The 25,078-nt window shown below is 47.6% G+C and overlaps 6 protein-coding genes across 6 annotated transcripts; 4 read left to right on the forward strand and 2 right to left on the reverse strand.

Annotated features, from left to right (window-relative positions):
* Window positions 1-555: 555 nt before the first annotated feature.
* On the forward strand, window positions 556-4,329 carry BDV27DRAFT_156843 (NACHT and Ankyrin domain protein; the record flags this gene model as incomplete). Its single annotated transcript, XM_032072405.1, has 6 exons — window positions 556-944; window positions 1,019-1,083; window positions 1,135-1,326; window positions 1,382-1,406; window positions 1,461-2,003; window positions 2,067-4,329. The coding sequence occupies 6 exons, from the start codon at window positions 556-558 to the stop codon at window positions 4,327-4,329; spliced, it is 3,477 nt and encodes a 1,158-aa protein (XP_031928536.1).
* A 330-nt stretch (window positions 4,330-4,659) lies between these two features.
* On the forward strand, window positions 4,660-7,449 carry BDV27DRAFT_103009 (transcription factor domain-containing protein). The gene is made up of 4 exons (XM_032064315.1): window positions 4,660-5,410; window positions 5,460-6,468; window positions 6,517-6,714; window positions 6,786-7,449. The coding sequence occupies exons 1-4, from the start codon at window positions 4,853-4,855 to the stop codon at window positions 7,241-7,243; spliced, it is 2,223 nt and encodes a 740-aa protein (XP_031928537.1). The 5' UTR covers window positions 4,660-4,852; the 3' UTR covers window positions 7,244-7,449.
* A 1-nt stretch (window position 7,450) lies between these two features.
* On the reverse strand, window positions 7,451-9,360 carry BDV27DRAFT_171565 (glycosyl hydrolase). Its single transcript, XM_032075631.1, has one exon. The coding sequence runs from the start codon at window positions 9,075-9,077 to the stop codon at window positions 7,506-7,508; it is 1,572 nt and encodes a 523-aa protein (XP_031928538.1). The 5' UTR covers window positions 9,078-9,360; the 3' UTR covers window positions 7,451-7,505.
* A 351-nt stretch (window positions 9,361-9,711) lies between these two features.
* BDV27DRAFT_126755 (sugar porter family MFS transporter) lies at window positions 9,712-11,482 on the forward strand. Its single transcript, XM_032066613.1, has 4 exons — window positions 9,712-10,154; window positions 10,214-10,963; window positions 11,018-11,083; window positions 11,156-11,482. Exons 1-4 carry the CDS (start codon window positions 9,744-9,746, stop codon window positions 11,450-11,452), a joined length of 1,524 nt encoding a protein of 507 aa, XP_031928539.1. The 5' UTR covers window positions 9,712-9,743; the 3' UTR covers window positions 11,453-11,482.
* A 1,931-nt stretch (window positions 11,483-13,413) lies between these two features.
* BDV27DRAFT_126758 (uncharacterized protein) lies at window positions 13,414-14,739 on the forward strand. Its single transcript, XM_032066614.1, has one exon. The coding sequence runs from the start codon at window positions 13,723-13,725 to the stop codon at window positions 14,350-14,352; it is 630 nt and encodes a 209-aa protein (XP_031928540.1). The 5' UTR covers window positions 13,414-13,722; the 3' UTR covers window positions 14,353-14,739.
* A 4,465-nt stretch (window positions 14,740-19,204) lies between these two features.
* BDV27DRAFT_156848 (PH domain-containing protein) lies at window positions 19,205-22,459 on the reverse strand (the record flags this gene model as incomplete). Its single annotated transcript, XM_032072406.1, has 5 exons — window positions 19,205-20,375; window positions 20,427-21,129; window positions 21,186-21,409; window positions 21,464-22,148; window positions 22,204-22,459. The coding sequence occupies 5 exons, from the start codon at window positions 22,457-22,459 to the stop codon at window positions 19,205-19,207; spliced, it is 3,039 nt and encodes a 1,012-aa protein (XP_031928541.1).
* Between the last annotated feature and the right edge of the window lie 2,619 nt (window positions 22,460-25,078).

Consider the following 25,078-nt stretch of genomic DNA (forward strand, 5'->3'; position numbering starts at 1 on the left):
GGGGGGGGGGCGGGGGTTTACTTTCTTTACCCTTGACAAATATACCAAAATAGGAAAAGGCACTAAAAGTGCCTAGGAGTAATTAATGCAGATATATATGCATCGGGAAGATCCAACATTAGATAGATTGAAGCTGTAACCGCCCTGGTGCGTGTGACCGGGCGGCGCATATGTACGCCCAGCGGCTGGAGGTTGGCGCAGAGGGACAATCGTACTTACTCTATTTGGGTTAACACTGTTAATCGTGGCAGTCACGGCTTCTGGATGCTTAGTATGACTGATACATTAAGCATTTCTTTTTCTATTTGCAATTCTAAGGTCGAACCTATCGTCCCATTTTCCAAACCTCTTACGATACCGTCTTTTCTTGTTCTTTTTATTATTTTATTTGTTTTTCTTCACCCCATTTTTCTATACGTTTGCCTTGTTCTTCTTCTTTGTGCGTGTTTGGCCTGCATTTACAACCCTCAATTCCTCGCGCATCGATGTGTATTCTGTATTTCTACTTCTCGTGACTTGGCCCGCAACGGCAATCCCAGGCAATTACCAGATAAAATGACAGACGTCCAAATAATCCGCGAAGATCTTTCGCGAGCCACCCAGTCTGCACGCATTGTCATGAGATGTCTCAACAGCGGTAGAGACTCTCAAGAATCGTCCCAACGTGCTCTCACCCTCCTAGCCGACATCCTGGATTTAATATATCGCTTCAAGGACCAGGTCAGCTGGGGGAAGGATAAATGGCTAATCGTACCGTCACGACTTACGGCTCTCGCAGAAATTCTTTCTTGGTTCGACATGACCATGAAGTCGATCGAGCTATACTTTCAACCCGGTGGTGTCGGAGTGGTCTATTTTCGGAAACACCTCCTAGAGAGAACATTTCTGCCACGGTTGGAACAGTACAAGGTTCTATGGCTACTGTCGTTGCAGCCAGACTCGAGGTGAGTGAGCTTTCGTGTGCCGTGTAGAACCTCACTGAGATACTGAGAGGATACGAAACTGATGCCTGTTATAGCGAGAGGCTATTCTTGGACCGGGAGATCAGGAATAGTTTAAGAGCGAGCCGAGAGGTAGAAACAGGTAATGATTTAAAATTATCACCCGATTGGGTTACACGGTTAACCTTCGCAGGACCGAAAGTCGATCTCCAATTTGAAGACGAGGCTCTGAGTACGACCAGTAAAATATCCTCGGATCATTTCATGATACTCGCGGATCTGTGCAACAGACGACTCAAGGGGACTTGCCGGTGGATATTCAGCCATAGCGAGTATAGGCGTTGGCTATTGGGCTCAATCAAGACACTTTACTGTGTCGGAGCTCGTAAGTTTTGTCTATTTCCATAGTTACCGGGGATGCTAATGTGGTCGATTGACAGCTGGTGCGGGAAAAACCTTTTTATCGTAAGTTCGGCTATCACGAATAGGGCCATTTCATACTAATACAATTCTACCTAGATCCGTCATCATTGATTCTTTACAAAAGACATTCACCACACCCGATGTTGCGACCATATTCGTCTTCTGCCAGGAAGAGAAAGAACAGACATCTTCAGACTTGCTGCGCGATATCCTGGCGCAACTCGTCTATCGCAAGCGAAGTATGTCATATGCTACCTCATCATTATATCATGCCGAAGCATTGAGCAAAGGAAGGGCATCGTCAAAGGCGTATCAAAATGCCATTCGCGCAGAGGTCAATCGGTTTTCCAAAGTCTTTTTTATCGTGGACGGATTAGACATGTTCTCGGATAAAGAACGCATTCTTAGTCGCCTTCAAAAGCTTCCAGAGCACGCACAGCTTCTAGTGACTTTGCGAGAGGTTTCCCAGGTTGGAAATGCTTCGTACGTCAGTGTTCTGGCCTCACCTGATGATATCCATCAGTATACACACTCCCGGATCCAACTCGATTCGCGGCTTGGAGAGCTCTTCAAAGACGGAATAGGTCCCCAATTGCGGCAGGAAATAACCCATATGGTTATGGAGAAGAGTCATGGCGTGTAAGTATCCATACTATAACTTAGAACTAAGGGATAACGCTAATTTTTAGCTTTTCCTGCCAGATTTCTTCTAGCAAAGATACATATGGATCTATTAGCGCGATATACTGATCTAAATCTTCTGGAAAGGGCACTTGTTCATCTACCACAAAGCCTCAGTGAGGCCTATGGTGAAGCAATGAAACAGGTCGTCAGCCAGAGCCCAAGTGCCACGCGCCATGTCTACTGGACACTGTATGCTTTCCGTCCTCTGACGGTAGAGGAACTCAAATGTGCCACAAGGGTCGCGGGAAGTGAACCAAATACCGAATCAGAGTCCTTCGAAACCTCTCTACAAACCAGGAGTGCCGGACTTTTAACAGTCGATGCTGTGACAGGTACCGTCCGTTTCATTCATAGGACTGTGAAAGAGTACCTCAACGGCACAGCCGCTAGGGTTTTCTTCCCCACTGCACCAAAGGATATTGCAGAAGTCTGTTTGACTGCCATTAGCCCCGACGAAGTCGTGGACGATTGCTACTACAATGGCGGGAACCCTACTCGTACCACAAACAGCGGTTTTCTAGACTATGCGGCAACATATTGGGGATATCACACGCGCGCAGTCGCCGGCGAAGAGCAAACAATACAGGTCCTTATTAAGGCTTTCCTCAACAAGTTTCTGTGGAGACGACCTCCTTTGAGATACGTAAATGAGGAAGAGATCATGCCCATGAAGTTAGGGCTAGGGAAGTACCCTAAGGACTGGACCGCCCTCCACATACTTGCTTTTTACGGGATTGTGGGAAAGACGAAGCGTCTCATTACGCAGGGTGCGGAGATCGATGCTAACGATAATTCATTCAAATTTACTCCGCTGCATTGCGCAGCCTACAGAGGACACGACGAGATGGTTGCTTTCTTGCTTGATAACGGAGCCGATGGCAATTCGATTACTAGGAATGGCAGTACAGCTTTGCACCTAGCTACCAAATACGGTCAACGGAAGGTTATGAAAGTTTTGCTTCATCGACGTGTTAACTCTCAAATCGCAAACGAGTATGGGGAAACAGGCCTCCAGCTTGCGGTTGGAACAGAATCGGACGAATCAACCGTACCCCTACTGGTGAAAAACAGGGTTGACGTGAACATCCGAAACATCCGAAGCGGAGATACACCACTTCACCTTGCTGTCGAATGGAAACGGCCGCGTATTATCCTGTTTCTCCTTGACAGGGGCGCAGCAATCGACATGACTAACGAAGATGGTTTCACTCCCCTTCAGTTGGCGGCGAAGGTCGATAACTGCGAAGCCATCTCGTTGCTTCTACAGAGATGCGCCAATGTGGAAGCTCGTTCACTCTCTGGGTATACAGCATTGCAGCTTGCAGCACATGCCAAAAACTGGATTGCCTTTGATCTTTTACTTATTGGAGGTGCGAATATCAATGCATGGAGTAAAAACGGAGAGACATTGCTCCATGAGCAAGCAAGAACCTCGAAGACCATTGGAGTTGTCGCAAAGTTATTGGATCATGGTGCCAACCTTGAAGCACGCACATCCCAAGGTTATACACCACTACAATGCGCTGCGATGGCTGGCAATAGAAACATGTTCTTGTTTTTACTTGAGAGAGGAGCAAACATCGACGTGGAGACCGCTAAGGGAGAGTCGATTCTTCACATCACTCCCCCTGTAAACGAGGATTGCTTGGATATTCTGAGGGTAGGCCTGGAATGTGGCCTCAACGTCAGGGCAATATCCAGTCAAGGCTGGGAGCCGCTACACCAAGCAGTCTCAGTGGGAACTGGCGTGTCTGACCTTGCGTTTGATAAGACAGCCGAGTATATATACTTGCTGATAGCTCACGGTGCCGATGTGAATGCGCGCTCTGCAGCTGACACCGGAGAGACCGCGCTGCATTTGGCCACTATGGCCTTGATCCCAAGGCCCTCTTTGATAAATATACTGTTGAAAATAGGCGCTGACGTGAACGCTATGACGGGCGACAGGAAAACAGCACTGCATCTAGCCGCGGAACGGGGTCGCGAATCGGTTTTCCGCATCCTACTGGACGCTGGTGCTGATATTTCAGCTGAGGCACTAGAAAGTGCAGAAGCTGACGATGAAAATGAAACTGTGGTTGGCAGTACGCCACTAGACTTGGCTCGCAATAATCCCTTTGGAGTCATGTGGTTCGACACCGAGGGTCAGTTGCGTCCAATGGATAAGAAAAGGCGAGATAGCTCCGGAACAATCATTGAGGATCTGAATGTTGATGGCTCGGAAGACGACACCGGTGAGTCGACTCTTGTCGGAAGCGAGCAGCCGTACATTGTGGTATGATTACATGTTGTCTTTAGCGTTCTGCTCTTAGTTTACGATACCCTTGTGTTTAAATAACATTTTTGGAGATTGGGACTGCACAAAGCTGGACTTTGAAAGTAAAAATTTACAAAACACTGGAAAGATCTTCACATACATATGTAATTGTGAGATTTTTGACAGATGGATTTGTGTTCTTCACGCTCGTAGAAAGCCGTAAATTAATAAGAATAGAAGCTAGACTAATTAGTAACCATTCTTTCCATTTTCAGATAGTTATCTTTATAAAGTGCCAAGAAGTACGGATAGAAAAAAGCCTCGTACTTTCTGTCGAGACTTCCCGTCTTTCAAAGACTCTCCACTTTAGGTGGTGTGTGTAGCACATAGTATACAACGCATACGGTCCAATGCAAACGAGTATACTGGCTTCCGAGTGCCATATTTGAATGATTACAATTGTTGGAAACAGGTGTAACTATGAATCATAGAGTTGTTATGCTGTGCGATTGGAGCATTTGGTATAACGGCATCATCCAATTCCGATATGGCATCGCATGAGAGACGATCGTCGCTCACTAGAACTGCACGCCCACGAAGGGCTGTCCGGCCATGTGACTTGTGCCGTATACGCAAATCGCGATGTGTTATCCCACCGGGGCTCTCACGCTGTACGGTTTGCCAGTCTCGTCAAACAGCATGTACTTTTGATCAAGAACCGCCGCCTCGACCTCCACGCTTGCAGTCAGGTAGGAGCCGCGAGTTGCAGCAGCAGTCGAATGAAACAACTGCACTCCCAAGTCAAGTGTATCATAACCTGGCTCCTAGTACGGGGATCCGTCAAGATGTCTCCAACCAGCCAAGGGTTAGCAATGCCAAGACCACCGTTGACCGGTCTCCGGCTTCCTCGTCTACCTCAAGCTACCAGAGCCCCTTAGTGCCAGGAGATCTAGCGGAAGAGCATGATGTCGAAGCTCAGAGTCCTCTACTTCCTGAGGGTGTCTCATGGAGGGACGAAGAAGATGGCGGTGGCTCGTTGGGGCTCTCCAGATCAACCTTTGCAGAATTGTACGGGCTCACGAGCGACATGGAACCAATCCTTATGGTAAGAGCAGCCCATTTGCAGAGAGAACCACTATCTAACTGTGTCTCAGCGACATCGACCGTATGATTCTCAATCGCATCAGTTTTGTCTTGAAACCCATAGCATTCGACGCGTACTGCAGGAAGACATGGGCATGCAGTATCCAGTAACGTTTCACGTCGTAAGAGACGATAAGGCAATTGGCCACCAGAATAACGTTGAGCAAGATACAATTGAGCGTTGCGTTGAGCCATACGGTCCTAGTCTGGTGAATCTCTTTTGGAGAATAGTGCACCCGTGTTATCCTATTATAAACAAAGGCAAGTTCATGGAGCGATATTTAACATCTTATCGTGATGTTGATGCGCCAGTATTAGGGGCAGTGTATCTTATTTCCTTGAATTGGTGGAACTACGACCGAGAGCTCAGCAACAAACAGGCGCCAGACGAAGCATTGCTGAGGGAAAGAGTTCTTAGAGTGATCCAGAACAGCTACCATAGACCTAAGCTGTCGTCAATTGAAGCTACCTTACTCTTAGTACAATGCAAGCCAGAAGATGCCTTAAATCCGGACCATACGTGGACCTGGGGATGTACTAGTCAAGCACTGGCAATTGGTGAAGCATTGGGTCTTCATTTGGATGCCAGCTCTTGGGAGATCCCTGACTGGGAACGTGGCCTGCGCAAGAGACTTTCTTGGGCACTGTACATGCAGGATAAGTGGACCGCCTTAATGCATGGACGACCCAGTCATATTCATGTTGACAACTGGGAAGTCAAAGACATTGAAGGTAGTGATTTCTATGATCTTGGTGATCAAATGAACACCAAAATCGACGAGCCTCCCATAAATGACGTTCAGACGGGAAGAAAAGGATTTGTGGAGATGATCGCACTCTCAAAAATTCTCAGCAAGATATTAACAGACTTCTTTTCTCTACGTGCCAGCAGGTCTCAAGATACTGTTCAGCTTTATCAACGAGCGCTTCCAGTCCTAGAGAAATTACACCTTTGGCGCGAAAACCTTCCTCACTCACTACTCATGGACAGGCAGGCCCCTCGGCGACTATGTGCTAATGGTGTGTCATATTGCTCCTTTATCAATATTCGGCGTTAACGAACAAAAGGGTTCCTCCACTTGTCCTATCATAGTCTAGTCCTGACACTTCTGCGAAGGATTACTCGTTCCACTGCACTTGCACCACTTTGCTCCCATGTTACTGTCCTAAATGACACTCGTAAGTTAGCCAGCAACTCAGCCGAGGCGGCAATGGCATTTGTCCGCTCACTACGTCCGGATCATTTGGAGGCTTTCTGGTTCTTCTGTAAGGCTTGTCTTGTATCTATTGGTTCCTTGCACGAGAGCTCCCTTCACTAACAATCTCTCCACGTCCAGCATCAGGATTCAACTTCTCGTTGATTGGATCCTTTGTTACCCTGCTTCTAGTAACATCACGCTCAGAAGCTGAGAGGGCCCACTGGAGAGAATGTCTGAGTGATTACCTATGGAGCCTCCGTGTTATGGGTAAAGGAAGCGAGCCCATGCGCTATGCAGTTAACCGTCTTGAAGGAGCAATCCTTCGGGGAATGGAACATGCCTTGGCCGTGCAAACTGCACCCACACTTCCAGAGCATGTTTCAAATGAACGAGTTGGCTCTCATACAAGACTATTTCCCCAACCATCTCTAGAATTACCACCTGCCAACCATCAGGTCTCTGGCATTGACATTGGCTTCCACCCAACCATATTACCTGCCTCTTCCCATACACCAGGCGATTGGCTTACACCTCTCATCAGTGAAGATTTAATCAACTTGAACTTGAAGCATTTTGACTGGCTCGCAGGAAATTGATGTTTGACAGGGCATACAGGGCACTATAACAGGGCTCCCTCAAATTTCTTTCTCTTTTTCTTTTCCTCGAGAAGATACCCCTACATTTACTATCCAACATAATTGTGGACGCTGTTCCATACAAGCATATACATTACTATCATGTGGGACTATATATCAATTTGTATATGTTTTGATTGTTTCTTATCTTAGTATCTCTCCCTCCTTCTTCACAAAATACTTGGCAAAGTACAGGGCCACCATCTGTCTTAAAAGGTGGGATTTATAGTGAGGGGGAGTTACCAATAACCGAGAAGAATGAGTTAAAAGTGACCTCTCCATCATCCACAAATAATCCATATCTCAAGTTCCCTCCTTTACCCCCACAGTGTTTTGGTTGAAACCGATAACTGATCGCTCTCCCACCCACAAACACTTCCAAGGTATCTCCTATCATGAGAACTTTTACGGCTTCTTCCGGTCCAATTGGAACGTTATCGTGCCGGACTAGCTCATGTCCATCAACTTCTCGCGGAAGGTACAACTTATACTGATCAGCCCAGAAGTCGTCTAGGGAAGGAGGGCAAAGAGATAATGATATAGTAAAGAATGGTCTCCCTGACCCGGCTTGTGCAGGCGTGAAACGCAACCAATAGCCGGAAAGGTCTGCATCTGCGTGAAAAAGTACACCAAACGATGCAACATCACTCGAAGAGAACTTAAAGGACATGAGAGTCGGCAATGACGAATTTGCGCCAGAATCTGACGATGTAGGATATAGAAAGTGCTTCTTGACTGCTCCAAGAGAATTAAGCTTGACGGATGAACGCTGGAAAATAGGTTCTGATCGAAAGAGCTCTGACAGGATCTCCTCAACTGGCTCAATTCTTAGAGATCCATCAACAGTAGCAGTTACCTGCCGCGGATACGCCATATCTCCTCCCCACATCCACTTCTTGTCTTCCTCGCAACGATCGGCAATCCAGCCAAAGTACACGCGCTTTGATGGATCTCCTGCCTTGGGGCAAGATTTTGCTGCGTACCATCTTCTTCCATCCCAACGCCCGGCAGAACCATCTTTAGGCTTCCGGAAGGGGCCACGCGGTGAGTCGGACATGCGGTACACGGTTCCTGAGTGAGGAGAAGAAAATCTCGAGTAAACGAGGTACCAATGACCATTGGGAAGTGTGAAGAGTTCTGGACATTCAGGACAGAACATGTCATTTGGGGCAAAGAAAGGTTCTGGTTCCAAATGCCAAGTGTTCAAGTCTGTCGACGTCAACAGAGCAAGGCATCCCCTGGTCCAATACGGGCCTTCCAAGAGGCGCGTAGCCACTAGCATCCAATATTGGCACTCATCCTGATTGAAAAGCACATACGGATCACGGAAATCAATATCTTCGAATAAAGCAAGATTGGCTACTGTCTCATTGCTTATCGAGATTGGCTCCGGGAATTTCACGAATGATGACCCTTCTATATCAGGAGACGCTGCATGAATGATCACTTGTTTTCCATTCTGGGCCAGGTTATATCCTGTATAGAAAATATGCATGTTTCCATCAGGCCCAATAACTGCTGAACCGGTCCAAGCACCATCAGCATCATGGTTTGCAGAGTCCTGGTCTGGAACGATGGAAGGGGAGTCATCTCGGCTCCATTGGATGAGGTTCCTAGAGCGTAGGTGCGACCAATACGAACGAAGCCTCTCAGGATGATGGATAGTATGAGGCGGTGTTGTCAGATGAAAGAGGTGATAGGTGTCATTAACAAGGATTGGGATCGCATCAGCAGATCCCTGGCTTAGGGAAGGCCGTCTGAAGGATGATGGCGATACTCCTGTGAACGACACCATCTCGATGAGGCCTGTGAGGAGCGATCGGCCGAGATGCTTTTGAAATCTCAAAGTTTGAGATTCAAAGACACTGTGTGTAGGGGGATAATCCCTTAAATTATTTGGGACTAGCTATGTATTCCAACAGACGCAACCTGCAACCCGAATCACACCGTCATCTATACTTCACGCTTGTCGCCGGGCTCGGCCACTTTTCGGCACGAAGCCCTAAAGAAGATGCCGCCTTGGCGCTCATGTAGCCAATCGGCATCGTCTATCTGCTCACGGCGCCGGCGACGTCTGGCGTTGTGCCCCATGGGGAGAGAGGACGTTGGACGTGGCTCAGGGAGAATTTCTAGACCTCGATCCCAACGGCTGTTTTTAAGTTTCAGACGGTGTGGAGTAAATCCAGTCCGTATAGGAATCTATCAAGTGTTCCATAGCCAGTCCCCAGTTCTGTCATCGCGGTTAATTTTGCAGAAGCTTCTCATGCGTGCCGTCGGCATCTTGTCTTGATCTAACCATTAACTTGTAGCGTTAGTCCGACATACACTGACATGGGTTACATAGTACTTAAAAAGTGGGACCCCACTAGTCTTCAATTTTTTTCTTTATTCTACAATTTGTTCTCTCTTTCGAGAGCTCATGTCTAGGTTCACTGGTATTCCCTAAAAAGAGCTTTCAGTCATGGCTCACATCAGAAACTTTTATGCCTGGCTTTTTTGTGCCTTTGCCGCATTAGGCGCATGTCTCTATGGCTACGATGGTGTATACTTTACAGGAGTGTCAGCCATGGACGTCTTCGTTGAACATTTCGGTGAGAGGCAGTCTGATGGGTCATACGCCATTCCGGCCTCAGGCCTTTCTCTCATGACCTCGGTCATCAACATCGGGGAACTGGTGGGCTCTCTAACGGCAGCGCCACTTAATGACCTTACAGGCCGCAAAGGAGTGTTTTTTATTGCGTCGATCATGGTTGTGGTCGGTGTGATCTTACAATTGGCAACAGATCACAAGCACTCCATGATTATCGGCGGCCGGATCTTGCTAGGGTATGGTGTAGGGAACTTCTCAGCGACATCCCCTCTTTACATCGGAGTAAGTTATTCCCTCGCGATACTTTAGGTAAAACGTATGGTTATTGACGAAGATTACAGGAAATTGCTCCCACTCGAATTCGTGGCCCTTTGCTCATGTGCTGGCAGCTGGTCCTGTCGATCTCCCAAATTATTGCCGCCGCTATTAATCGCGGAACACAAGGTATAGACAGTACGGTAGCATATCGTGTTCCGATGGCCGTACAGCTTATCTTCCCACTGATAGTCCTAACCTTCCTTTGGTGGGTGCCAGAGTCACCACGCTGGTTACTCCGCAAAAACAAAGTGGAGGCAGCCAGCAGATCATTGCAAAGTGTCAATCGCGATGATAAGTCCTACGTCGTGGAGGATGACCTAGCTACTTTGCAACGCGACATAGACAATGAGAAAAGACTTGCAGAGGATTCACGCTGGTTGGATCTAATCCTGGACCCCATCGAGCGACGCAAAACCATATACTCCGCAGGTGCGCTCGTCGCACAACAGGTGAACGGCATCCAGTGGTTTTATTATTTTGGCACCGTCTTCTCAAAAGCGATTGGGCTTTCCGATCCGTTTCTGATGACGTTAATTGTTTTCATCATTCAAGTTGTCGTCGTGTTGTGCGCGGTATTTTGCGCCAACAAATTACCCAGACGCCCTCTCCTACTCATCACCACAGGCATTATGGGCGTTTCTATCTTCGTAGTTGGATGCTTGGGTATCCCAGGGGGAGAGGTCTCCCACACATTCGGCAAAGTGATAATCAGCTTCGTCATCATTGAAATTACAGCGTTCAACTTCGCCTGGGGACCTTTAGGCTGGACAATTGTAAGCACTTACCCACCCATCTGTCCATCTCCCTGAGTTTACTAACGGTACCAGGCCTCTGAGATGGCCGTTGGTCGTAATAGAAACAAAATATATGCTGTCTCTGTAGCCTGCTTCTGGGTAAGAACCACAATGGAACTACTCCCTCGATGATCACCTAGCATCATACACTGACAAAAACAATAAATATAGATAACTGTCTGGGCAATCGTCTTCACTCTTCCATATCTATATTACTCGGCCAACCTCGGCCCAAAAACGGGTTTCGTATACACCGGACTCTGTACTATTACCTTCGCATATGTTTATTTCTGTGTCGGTGAGGTCACTGGTCGCTCGATGGAGGAGATTAACTGGTTCTTTATTAATGGAATCCCGGCGCGGAAATGGCAGGATCAGCCTTTCCCCGTCATTGGAGATTCTATATCTCGAGAGAATTCCAAATCAGAAGAGAAGCCGAGGATGGTGGTTGAGGCTTCTAGCCCATAGCTGGTGGCTCTTTTAACGTATACACTTTTGTACAAGATATATTTCAACAGCGTCTAAATCAACGTTTCTGACTGCCGCTATAGGCCAGTGTGTATAGATAGATAAGGCTCTTAATTCAGAACACGCAGATCGCATCATGACATTACAAAAGACAGGATATCTAAAACACCCAGCGTGTAAAGGATGACTGTAGGATAGCAACAGATCTACACACAAGGATATTTCTGTAACCTAAATTGTTTAACAACAATTGACAAAGTATATCTCTGGTCATGCTGACCATAGATATCGACAGGCGCGTGATTGCATGTGCGGTAAATTAGCGCGAAGACTCAGAAAGCTCGTAGCTAGTCCGTTGAGTTGCAAATAGGAAAGAGTAAAACATTCTGGCCATTCATAGCAATTGATTGAACGCATACGAAAAGTTCGGCGGAATATTCAGCAAATTCAGGTCCGCGACGTAATATTCCAGGTTACCAGAAGAATAATAACACTTGAGCGCTGAATTCAGAGCGGAACTGGTGCGTGATTGCAACGCAAGTTAGTGCATACTAGACTGTTTGACACAGAACGCACGGTTTCAACTCCACCCTCTCATGTGCCTTTGACAGGGGCTTGTCTTGTTTCGTTAACAGTGAGTCTGTGAAGCATAGATACTTAGTAGCGTGAAGATTCCGGGGAACGCTTGTGCTTCAGGTTGAGTATTGCGTACAGAGCCGGCGGCAACAGGAGTGAAGACAAAAAGAGAAACTATAGGAGGATGGAGCTTGGTGTAGAAGGTATGAAACTACCCCACTATGTTTATATGCGTAGCCTTGGTGTTGAGTTATGTAGCTACATGCAGGTAGACGCTGAGCATTCTTCAGGAACTTGAGCATAGACACGGAGCTTGTCAGTTCTGCACACCATTCCAGGGGCTACATCTCCATACCGACCGCTGATCGTTGGTAGTATGTTCAATGAGAGCCAAGCAAGAGCTGCTTTGTAGAATTCAGGGTGAGATGAGGCCCTGAAGAAACTCAATCCCTTTGTTACTATTGGGCCGGGGCAAGACTTGAACAGCTATTGGGTTGGCGTCACTTGAGACAGGACAATTTAGCTTAGTCTTGGCTGAAACACAGACTTCTGTTAACCCAATCTGACTTAAGCGCTGTGGCCCCTGAATAATGGTTTTCATGGTTTTATTGTTCGAATCACCGTGGCTGGAAGTATCTGAGGGTCCTAAAAGAGCCGCGCGGCCTTCGACGGACGAACCCGACACGTTCAGGAAGCGCGGTCCTGATCAGTGACCTTTAGCGGATCTGAGCCACCATCATAGAGAAGGCTGGTAGCCTCAATGGATTCGTGGAACTGATGCAGTGGCATTGATTCAGAAGGCGCGCGATTATTATACGCAATGGCTTGTATCATGTTGCCGTTGTTTGTCAAAGGGGTAGGAGGTCTGGGATGGGAAAAGATAAAAGGCGACGGGTATCACCAGCACAGTGAACTATTCATCATCATTTTCTCCTTCTTCATCTTATTCTTCTTCCTCCTCCCCTCAAGCAAAAGGTGATCAGTTGGGTTGATCCCGTGCCTTTTTTACTACTTTTGTCCAACAAAGCAACATATTGTTTCTCCGATTGTTGATCGATCACCTGAGAGATAAGCGCCAGCACAAAGCATAAGCATAGGACTCGGCCATCAAGCATCACAGCTGCCGAACCACAAAGCTCTGGATCACCGGTTGTTCTTTTTTTACACATTCTTTGGCAGGACCTAAGAAAGTGGTAGATGTGAGTCGATGTCGCTGTTGCTATTTTTGCTATTTTGGATTGGGGGCGTGAGCGAGCTAACCTAACCGGGATTAGACCTGACGCCAATCTACAGAACCATCGCAATACCCTTCACGTACGGATACCGTTTGATACGACTATCGGTGTATCTTACCGTCTGTTTCCATACGAACCAACGCTGCGCCGTTTAGTTTAATAGAGATACAAACCTCCTCCACGATCCATCTTTACCTGCCCATAGACGCCCCTACCAGTTAGAGGCTCTTATTTCTATTTTAATCTTTCTCCTAACTGTCTTCCACAAGACTTAAAAGCTCGACTGCCCGACAAGCATCTGTCGCTGTGTTATCCTTCTTGACGCCATTGACCATCCATCTTCGAAGCATACAACATCTTTGGAACCTTCCTTCTATCAATCCCTCTTATACATTCTCCACGTTACTGTCTTTTGGTCTTTCTGTTTATCATCAATCTTATACATCGACCGAAAGCATAATGGCTCCCCGACCTGACCTCTATCCTCTCAAAACGACCAAAGACATCATCTTCCCCTCAGAGCTTCAGGAAGCTTCCTCGACAAACACCTCTTCGAGCGAAAACGGACGTGAGGAAGGCAGTGGACCATCAGTTCCACCTCCTCTAGCCTATACGGAATTCCTCAGGGCACTTAGCCCAGCTTTTGGAAGTCCAGATGGCCCAGACCCAACCACTACACGTTGGTCATTTGGCAGACCCCTAGGCTCACCTGCTTCAGTTCCATCAAGTGCATCTAGCGCTTCTTTTCAACATGGTGATGATGCAAGGGATAGCTCTACACCAGTTCCTGCTTCCCCGGCTGCTCCTCCACGGTCTGCCAGCTGTGTTGGCTTCGCACGACGTTTCCGTGTGCCACCACCATACATTACTTATGGCCCGGAGACTCCTCAGACACCTTACGTGCCCCATACACCAATGTCGCCAGCCGATTGGAGACTTAGGCGAACCGAGTCATCAAATGGCGCCAATGGAAGGACCATCACCGTCCAACATATCATCACGCATACAATCACCTTGAAACACGCCCCTTCGCTCGACCCCGCACCAAGGGGTAAGCGTAGAAGGACTCATGACTCTGAAGACAACTAGACTGCTTTACGACATGTTAGTTTTGACGGGCTGAGTTTTCGGCTACAGTCTAGCATAATAGTTATGCGCCTTGATCATATTACGTTACGAACACAGGTTTCCCTCGCATATCTGATTGTGTTGGATTTGATCTTGTTTTTAATTGGTGTTAGAAAGGTCCCCAACATACCCTGGTGGTATGAGGTGTATACAGCGTGCGAGCAGATGGAGTTTGAGATTGTCTTGGCCATTTAATGTTATTGATCGAAAAAGCGAGCGGCTTACGCACAGTTGACGACGGATTGCGGTTGCTATGCTTGGGCTGAGGCGCTTGAACCTAGGCGTTGGTTGTTTGTGATTATTGTGACTAGCTGTTAGCCTATTGAATTGAGTTACTTGCTGAGCCTACCTTGTTAGCCTTGAATCCTCCGAGAACCTCTGATTGCTACCGGAGAAGCTATTGGAGATTATGGGGTATTGTGCTGCTATGAGCACCAACCATTTGATCTCCAGCTACTCCCAACATGTTGAGAATGTTAATAATCATTGACTTAAACCTCAGTCTGGGCGTGGTGCGGATAGTGATTGGATTTCGCTGCGATATTGAGTCCGCCCTAAAGCTCAAAGGATTTCTAGCGCATCCAGTCGGAGGCTTTTCTTCCCACGTGTCAGCCACATGATCCTTCAACGCTATGATCCAGCAACTTAGAGTGCTAGTCGTTGTCTCCATCAAGATTTAACAGCCGCCATAGCACGGAGCGGGCGTTATGCCCCGATGGAAGGATTCTGTCTTGGCTGCTTCGCTGCTTCGAAGTCTCACCGCCACCAAATGCCAACACAGGCTTGTAATGGGGGAAACATCAAGGTTAGAGCTACACACTCAAATCTATGCCTTACTAGGGGGTATTCGGACAAAATAAGGAGAACCAACGGAGATACGTAACTACTAATGTCGACATATGACGGTGCTGTTGGAATGCATGTCTTGTAGGTATGCATGTATGCATTGTATGGATATGTGTTTTATTACATGTACATATGTATTGGTTTACATGTAATACAGTACCAATACAATATCAAAATACCAGGTTTTTGAGCACCTAGTTTCTACCGTGTCCCCCTTCCAGATATCAAATGTTTTTGATGTGACTCAGGATGCCAATGCTACTACTGCTGTTACTATTAGCTACTATCTTGAGATATCTATTCTCGTCTACCATGCGGCCATCTCCTAGGCCATTTCCACCCCACATACGTTAGAAGCATAGCAAGAAAGCAGAAATGCGTCCGCGGAACGGTAGTTCTTGCAGCGAATGACACACTACGATTCAAATCTAACACGGCAAACTATTGTGATAATGATACTAAAATAGATACGTGAGTGCCGCAGTATACTCCCGAACCCCTGCATGGAGTGAGGTCTGGCAGATCTGAAGTCAAATCCAGGGATCGGCTTGTATGCAGCAAGGACATGGGTCAAGGCACACTAGAATTCTTCATTGCGGGTGGGTCCGATGATCGACCTAATGCACAGCAGTTGCTTGTCTAATGCTCTCATTGGACACCTTATTGGGTATGAGATATTGGATAAAGGGAGGATGAAGACTGCGGATTGGACTCATGGGAATCCAACTGTCGAAGCGCCGGTTCTACTCTCCAATTGCTTCGGAAACGGGATAAAAAAAGAAACAGGCAGAAAGAAGAGATCCACCGGTACTATCACTTGCCGGCCCCTTTCCTCTGCCTTTCCTATGAGCATTGCATTATGTGGCAAGCATTGGGTGCTATGTTGACAGTGAGAACAGACCCCTGTATATGAACAACAGAAAGACCCTCGTGTCCTTGCACCATCTACCAATCATCGGTTGAAGTTTGCATTCAATTTCAATTTAGGTCCCGCAGAATCTTTTCCATTTTGGTATTAGTGTATTTCTGAAGCAACATGGTTGGTTAAATTCTCCATTACCATGCGGGAAAGTAACCACTCATCGAGGACAGCGGGACCAGGATGTTGCGTCCCATCCCGGTGCAAGCGCTAGTTGGGCAATCGTGTGATTCTACCTTGCAGCTTTCGGCATGAGCTGCGCTTAATGTGTGCTATTTTTGGATCTATTTTTGGATCCCACTGCCAAAAAGTCCCCCGTCAATTGTCACCGTCCAACCACGCGGGCTGTCTCTACAAAGCGCGAACGTCTTCTCCCGGCAGGTTTGGACGTACTATTTCTCGTCCAACCATATGTTTGCATTTGGATAAGATATTCTATTTCTAGATATCGACCTCCCCAGCTCGGCGACTAATGCAGTTCTCATCACTTGGTATCAGATTTAGCATGTCGTTCATGCCCCCCTCCAGACATATCACCGTTGAAAGCTGTGCATAAACGCCAGACCCCACAACAAGCTTCTGAAGAATCCATTTTTAGAACAAAAAAGGGCAGTTATTAACCTGCCTACGTCACGGGAGCTTCCATCTATCTGCAATTTTCAATAATGATCTTCTCCCACCACCTCCTTGGACAAATCAACGAGCCCGCTCTTCCCAACATCATACAAGCTAACGTAGGACACTCGATTCACAGGCCGTCTCATTTTCCGCTACCCTAATCAGCCCAACGCGGAGAGAGATTTCCACTTCGCACCTCCTTGTCCTTCTTTCTGTGACGCCTGTAATCATCTTCTTCCAGCCGCCGTTCTTACGGTGTGCTCCACTTAATGTCCATTTCCAAGCCGGTGCTTCTTTTTTTGGCTACATCTATTTTCCCTGTCAGCTCGCTTTCTGCTGCCTAGGTATGTGATCGGGTTGCCAGTCCCCACAATGGGGAGCACCTGCAGATTGATCGGCTCACCTCCTGTCTAAAGTGAGTTTAATGGGAAGATATTTTTGGAAGCAATCTCAATCTCAACCTCACCTCATGGGTAGTGATGGTTGACTCGGGATGCGATACAACTTATAGGGAGTTGTGACAATTAAAGTGAACAGTATGGGGAATTCGGTTTCTTAATTTACTTCATGCACAAAACCTCTTTGGCTACCAATGCACTCTAGAAGGTTTTCAGGCTGTTAGGAGTACTGTACATCCAGTATTAGATGGGATAGTATACTAACTTCTCAAACCACGTTCTTGGCATTGACCGCGGAGCGGAACCCTTAAATCAAATCGAACATCAGTAATTGAACTACGTAGCTCATTAAACTAAAGTGAATGTTCAAACATGAACGGACCAAAATAGAACGCCTAAAATAAACGCCCGAAGAAATCAGGCCGTCCAAACTTTCCCTTACTGGAGTCATCGCATATATCGACCCGGTACGGAGTATACAGGGTTCCAATCCATCCTATTCTTATCCCACACAGCCTTATGCACGTCAACCATTTTCACCTTGGCAACCACCATTATTACATTCTCAGAATCTCTCCTTTGACCTCTCATTGGTTTAAACAAAATGAACAATAAATGACAACAATAACACGCCCGTCATCACGCTCTACACCCACTTTCCCAACTTACTAACCTAACACCCAACCAGCCTATCAGTAGCGCAATGCACCACACCCGAACCCTCACCACTATCACAATGTTAATTTTAGAAACCAATTCCAATCCTCCACAATGCTTTCCCTCACTTTTCTCCATCCTTTCAGCCCAAAAATAACATATGCACCTCATTTAATTCGGTCTCATACTCCCAAGCTCAATTGTCCAATCAATGACCTCGTTGTCGCTGTTCCAACCCCATCGTATGGTACCGTATCGTACTTGTCGTCTCGTTTTATCCCCATACATGGTATATTGCATCCTATCTTACCTAGTATAATGTGCAGATAGATTTACTCCCCCCCCTCTCACCCCTTGATATCATTTCGGACCCTGACCTCCATCTCGCATCCGTTGATCGCTTGCGTAGGTTCCTAAATTAGGCTCTTAGAGTCGCGCCTTTCAATGCTCTTTGTTGTTTCTTTGCCCGCTTGTGCAATCGGAAACAAATAGTTACATAGTGTTCATGGCATCCGTCCACTCTGCAAATTAACTATTTGAAGCAAGAAGTGTATACGTGTCTCCGCCTTGGATCTTAGGTGTATGACGTATCGACTTTCGTGATACTAAGACCGATAGGTTAAAGTAAACGCGGGAATTCGGGGTATTCAATGCGACTTTTGTCCGTCGAAGGTAAGGATGCATGACATGATCCTTGGATCTTGAATTATCTATGCTCTGCAATATCGTTGCCATCCAGGCCAAGTGCATATGTTCAATTGATACTGAAGCTTAGTCATCGGTACAGTGTTCAGGCAATAGACAGCGACGGCTAGGGAGATATCATTAAAAATACAGAAATCTAAAAGACAAGGACGCGAGAGATCGAGGAATGTCTATTAGATTAACACTCTGTCTGCATTGACCCTAGAATAGAATAGTTTTCATGACCAGGTAGACGTGTGGGAGGAGATGGTTTCGGGTTTCGAAAACGATCTTGATTTAGACATGGCATATCACGAGACAAAAGCATAACACAAGGAAATACACGAGAGACGAGGCTGCATTAAACAGACCTCATCTTGTGACTGCTCGCCAAAGGACACGAGTAGAAAGCCGTAATTCATCCAGATTTAATCCGAGTCCCGTCCACCATCCAGTATTAAGAATATAAGCTGATATATACACAGGTACAACCAGTAAGAACAGATGAAAATATTACAAAATGACCAAACCCGTGGTATCATGCTGCACAGTCATGGTGAACAAAGTGGTATCATAAACAATCAAAGGGAGAAAAAGGGATATTAGTAGCCACTCGAGAGGTGATTAAGGGGAAATAGAAAACAGATGCGACGAAATAAGAAAAGCTTATAAGCGAGTCATGTCAGTGCGTTCATTCTTCAGTCAATGCGTCATCGCCGGTCTCACGCCACTCCTTAGACCGTTCGGTCAGTCGTCGAACTCCAGCCACCCTCTGGGCCCAGTGCGCCTCGGAGGGCGATCGGAAGGTGTACGCCCGCTGCGACGAAATCACGCCGATACCCTGTAGTACAGCCTTGCGGGAGTCCCGGCCAAACACTGCAGGATGATTGATCCACTCAAGCGCTGCTTTTAAATCACCATCCAGCGCCTGCATGGTTTGCGCATCAACCGCAGCTACTGGTGCGATCGTGGCTGAGTCCGAGACAGCTGAGTGGCTATCGGCGAAAGTGGAAGATCTTGGAGAAGTGGATGTAGGCGTGTCACCTCTGCTGCCAGAGTCGCTGATGCTTGATGGTTTAACAGCCCCAGGTGGGAGCGGGGGAAGGCTCCCTTTACCAAGACCCTTAAGAATACCGCGGGTCTCGACCAATAAGTGCTGCGCACGATCGTGATGTCCGCGCGACACCAAAGTCAATGCTCTAGTTAGCATATCGGAAGTGAGTAGCTCCATGCGTCGCTGAACAATTGAAGGATGCGGAGGGATAGGAGGAGTCATCGGTTGACTGGAATGTCGAGACTTCGGGTTCGGTGGAAGCATGGTAATCGCCAAAAGTGACGGTCGCGGCGAATGCGTCAAATGGCCATCACGAAGAAGATCTCCATAAGTGATATCCGCTTGGATCAATGGGACTTCCTCTACGCTAAGCACTCGCTGCTCGTCTCCATCCGACCCGCCACCGAGGGCCTCTAGTCCGGACACCAGGCTCTCCCAGGGATCTTGGGGCATGTTCTCCTGGGAAGAGTTGTCGGGCTGAATAACGAGCTGAACCAAGATATCCCGCTTATCTCCAAACCTGAGATCGCCGAGAGCGGCCTCCGCGTCGCGGCCGGTGGCCCTCTTCGTGGTGTGGAGGGCTCCACTTATTTTCACGAACTTCGCCGGAGAACCCTCCGGGAGACGAAGCTTCAGCTTAACATTCTGGTGAGAAGTTGTCTGCAAAGCTCCGAGACAGCCTGCAACACATTCGCGGAGCATCATCCAGTCCTTGACATAGAGATACGAGCCTTTTGTCCGAGTTGAGAGCTCGATCATCGTGTCCGGCTTATGGGTCAGTCCCAGGCCAAATGAGTGAATGCTAACCCTACAAGACAGTTAGTTCCATGATCCTGCCATTGAATATAAGGGAACGTACTTAGCAGCTTCTGCCCGGGACACAACAAAATCCACACTATCCGGGTCAGAGGTAGACGAGTCACTGATCAACAGGATAGTGGATATGGGGTTTGACAGCTTCCGTTGCATCAGTAAGTCCATGGCCACATTCGCTCCTTCAACCACGTCCGCACGAAGACTCTTCTGGCCAACGGGGCGGATAGAGTTCAAAATCTTGCCCCATCCTCCCCAGGACTTCGTTGTCATTCCCACAAGAGGGACTCCACCGCCACTAGAACCGAATGTCACTAGTCCCATACGGTCTCGAGGCCCAAGGTTCTGCACAAGAAACTTGAGCGCGTCGCGCAGAAGCGTGATTTTCAGGCCCTGCATCGAAGACGATACAGGGATCACCACTACAATATCAAGTGGAATGTGCAGAGATGGGCTAGGCCCACTTTCCACGGCCACATTCGTGTAGTCAGTGATTGCAGTATTGATCGACCGGGCCGCACCGTATGAAGAGTTTAGTGATGCCTGCCGTTTAATCTGGCTGTTTCGATAGTCTTCCTCCTCAGCCCCCGAGTTATCTAGGTCATAGTCGGCACCGCGGGACAGGGAATCGAACTGATGGAGATCGAGCAGAGCACGACGCCAGATTTCTAACTGGTTCCGGTTCTGAAAACTGAGATAAAAGCAAGGAAGTTCGCTGACGGACAAACTCAAAGTTAGAACGGGCTCATCTGTATCCATTATTAGTGCGCGCTCATTACCCACTGGTATCAAGGTCTTGGTTTACCTGGGTCCGCATCGATATGCTTGAGATGCTTTTTGATCAGAATTGAGCCCTTAAGCGTACACCGCGTGTGTCGCGGTTTGTCATCATATTGGCGGCGATGGTCGTTGGCCTTCTTCTCTTTGATGCAGATAAGCATCTCCGCGAACAGGTAGCATTGCAAGTCCTGCCATGATTCACGGTCTTTACCGACTCGCATCTGTCCGTGCAAGCGAAGCTTTCCGAACCTGCAGTATAATTAGCGGGACCCTACAAACACACAGAAGCACAGATCAGCATACCGCTGAAACTCAAGGCCATGCCAGTTGTCAACTTTTGTCCTCAGTTCCTCCGCAATCTCATCCAAGTTCTCCTGTGGTTCGTATGGGGATGGGCGCGGCTCCTGGGCGGCGGGAAAACGCATCATACTGTAAGGTTCATCCTCAGGTTGTGGCGAGCCAGTCGACGTGTGGCGCAAATCATCAGAGTCCGCACGCCAGCCTTCAGGGACTTCAACTGTGATTAGACAGGTCAAAGGCTGTTGTTGACGGGACCGGTTGAGGGTTGGGAACTCGCTCCGAATGGTCATTGTTGGGGCCGGAATGGGATTCTTTGTGGATCCAGGGCGAGGGCTCAGCTCGGACTCCATGGCTTGGAGATCATAGTCATGCCGTCTTCCGTTGCTCGGATGTTGGGTATCATTGTAGTCACCCGATGACCCAGCAGCGCTACCATTCCGGGAGTGATGCTGACGGGATCCGGATGTCAGACGCTCGATCCGTTCGCGTGGGTCTCCGGCATCACGGCTATCCCGCCGACTGTATATGTCTCGGCTGTCGCGGTTGTACGGCCTACTTCCAGCATCACTGGGCAGCCGGCCGCGACTCACGTTCGTGCTTTGATCCCACGGCGTAGTAGCCCCAGTCATACCACTTCGTTGTGTGGCGGCATCACTGGTAACTGAGCGCACCATATTGCTAAGCTTCTCTACAAGTGAGTTAGCCACCGTTCTTCCGATGTCCTACCTAGTGTTACCACTTACCGATGTCTAACACATTCCCCCCACGGCTTGTGTCTAGCCCTAATGGCGCATCACATGTCGGGCAATACTGGCCCTCAAACTCCCGAATAAACTCGTAGAAACAGGCTTCATGCGCTACATGTGCGCAAGAAAATTGGAGAACGCGCTCCCCGCGCAGGGTATGTTCTAGCGGTTCCTCGCAAACGGCGCACTCGCTACCAACAAATGTCCTATCTCTCCGGGACCGAGTCCGGTCAACATCCATCAAGCCTGCCATTGGCCTGCCTGATACGGAATTGGACGTTTGAGACGAATAATTGATCGAATTCGATTGCCAGTCAGAACCTGAATGGTCAGGATACAGGGAACCACTGGTGACTGTTGAAGGTGCGCGAGACCGGAAAGAGCCAGCGTGGTTTGACAACCTACTACCCGGTCGTTCTGAGCGAGTGAGTGAACGCAGAGACCGGAATGGTGAGCGAGTGGGGGACTCTGGTCGAGAGAATGCTGTAGATAATGACGAACACACCCGTCAGTGACCAGGGGGGTTATAATAACAATAAACAACCAGAGAAAGGAACGGAAGCGGACAGTGGAGGGTCGACTACGGAAGGGCAGTAGTGAGGTAGTATTGCATAACAGTAGCGTAAGACTCTAGGTGTTCCTTTGTCTCTTTGGTGTCACGTATAACAACGAGGATCACCGGGGTTGGTTAGGGTAGAGAGATAAGGAACGACCAAAATGCAGGAAAGAGGAAGAAAGGACTTGTCATTTAGGAGGTAAAGGTCCAGAATGATATAATGTTATGATAATGATAAAGGGTAAAGGAAAATAAAATTAAAAGAGAAAAAGCCAAAAAAGAAAAATAATAAAAATAAATATAATGAGGGACTAGAATCAAGCACAAGCACTAGTATGAGACACTATACTTACACGGCGGAGACTTCTTCTTGGGACGACCAAAGAAGCCACGCTCGGAACTTGAATCGATGCTCCCAGACTTTGAATCCGATCTGGAAGACGGTCGATGCTTCCACATGGGCTAGAAAAGGATTCTCCTGACGGGTCAGGAGGGAAACCGATCACCTAAAAAGAAGAGAGGGGGAGAAAGGACGAATTCCTATATTAGGGGAAAAAGCCCAAGTGGGGAGATGATAGTGGGGGAGGAATTTAGGAAAAACTCCCGAGGATGAAGGAATTGAACCAGGGGGTCGGAAGTCAAAGAGAATTGTTTGAAGCGCAGACACACAAAACACAAAGGCAGAAAGTCAGAGTGAGAGAAAGAAAGGAGTGGAAGTTGGAGATATCGTGATGGTGGGAATAATTTTACGACGGCGTCACGGCCGGTCTTCAGGAGGCCGTTGATAGTGGATGGGGCGGGTGAGCGATCATTCAATACTGGTACATCGACGGTACTTGAACAGTACCACTCTCACTTTCATTGGTACGTTCCGTCCCCCATTCATACAACCACGGGTTAGTTCATACCACCTAAGTATTATCAAGGTACAATTTTTCTGCAGAAATACCATACGACGGTACAAGCACCAGGAGGAAAGCCGAAAAAGAAAAAGAAAAAGAAAAGAAAAGAAAAAAAGAAAAAGAAAAATTATTCTCTCCAAGTGGGGTATGCAGCATTCGAGCCATGGGTTGAAAGGCCACCAAGAAGGCTTCCAGTGGAGCATATCCAGGGACTGAAAGTTTGAACGAAGGCCCCTGAAAAATGAGATTTTTCTTTTTTCTCTTTTCTTTCTCTCGGAGTTGAGAAGGACGTGAATGAAGTAACAATGGATGAGGTCATCTGTTAAAAAGTACTAGATGTGTACTGCTGTCAACTGAAATTTCTCCTATCCTAAACTCAGATCACAAACATAAAAAAGAAACCATATCTTCTCAGTACCACTAAATGGGTCCAGCCTACTGGTTCTCCTTACATCGTGCATCCTGTACAACCGGAGGCGACATAACTCCAGCCAGTCGGGCCTGTACAAGCTAATAATCAAATCTCCTACATTGATCTATCCAATCTATCTATCAGCCCCAGGCCGCCATCGGAACATTAATTCTAGGAAAAATCCATTCAATACTTTGTTTACTTTTTAATTCTTTTTTTGCCCCCAAAGAATTGTAATTGAATCTCTTCAAGGGTGGACGCCACAGTCGGACATTACACCATATGGAGGGGACTACCAGTAGTTTTGCCGCACGTTACCAGTAACGGAACACCTATACTACCCCATTGAAAATGACTACTCCGTAGTAGGAAACAATTTAACCATAAATCCAGAGCCACCATAAAGTATAGAGATCTACTACGTACCTTCCAGATGTAATTTCGTTACGGTGCCGGTGAAATTCATACCCTCTGTGCTGCCATAAGCACAAAGAAACTAGCTTAATCACGGGGATATAATACAATGGCCTTATTATTCTTAAATTATGACCTTCCAAGCTTCGGATGGGCCAAGCCGGGGGGGCCATACGGTGCAATGACTGACCACAGGCCCCTAATTAACCGACTGCTGATCCCCGAGCGTTTTCTGTCACCTGTTCCTCTGCTAGGTTTCAATATTGGATATACCCAGTTCCAGAGAGATAAGGCTTGGTCAGTCCCTTATTCCAGGTCTCACATCCTCAGGGTCAGCTGCATCTCTGGTACGGGAGGCGAATAAATGAAGCTGTGGTGGCGTACGTAAGCGTTGATATTGCATAAGTTGTCAACGGCTGAGAACTTCGGGATCTCCACTGGGCAAATTTTAAAATGGGTAGCCCGGGACTTAGTCAGCCATGTCCGGCAAAACGGAGAAGAAGCTGCAGTTGCTCCCATACTACTCCGTACTCCGTACGGATCTAGTATGGGGCTTTTCAGTGTCTGCCCTGTTCTTTTCACTAAAAA

Source organism: Aspergillus caelatus (assembly GCF_009193585.1).
Source record: "Aspergillus caelatus strain CBS 763.97 unplaced genomic scaffold BDV27scaffold_68, whole genome shotgun sequence".
Lineage (NCBI taxonomy): Eukaryota > Fungi > Ascomycota > Eurotiomycetes > Eurotiales > Aspergillaceae > Aspergillus > Aspergillus caelatus.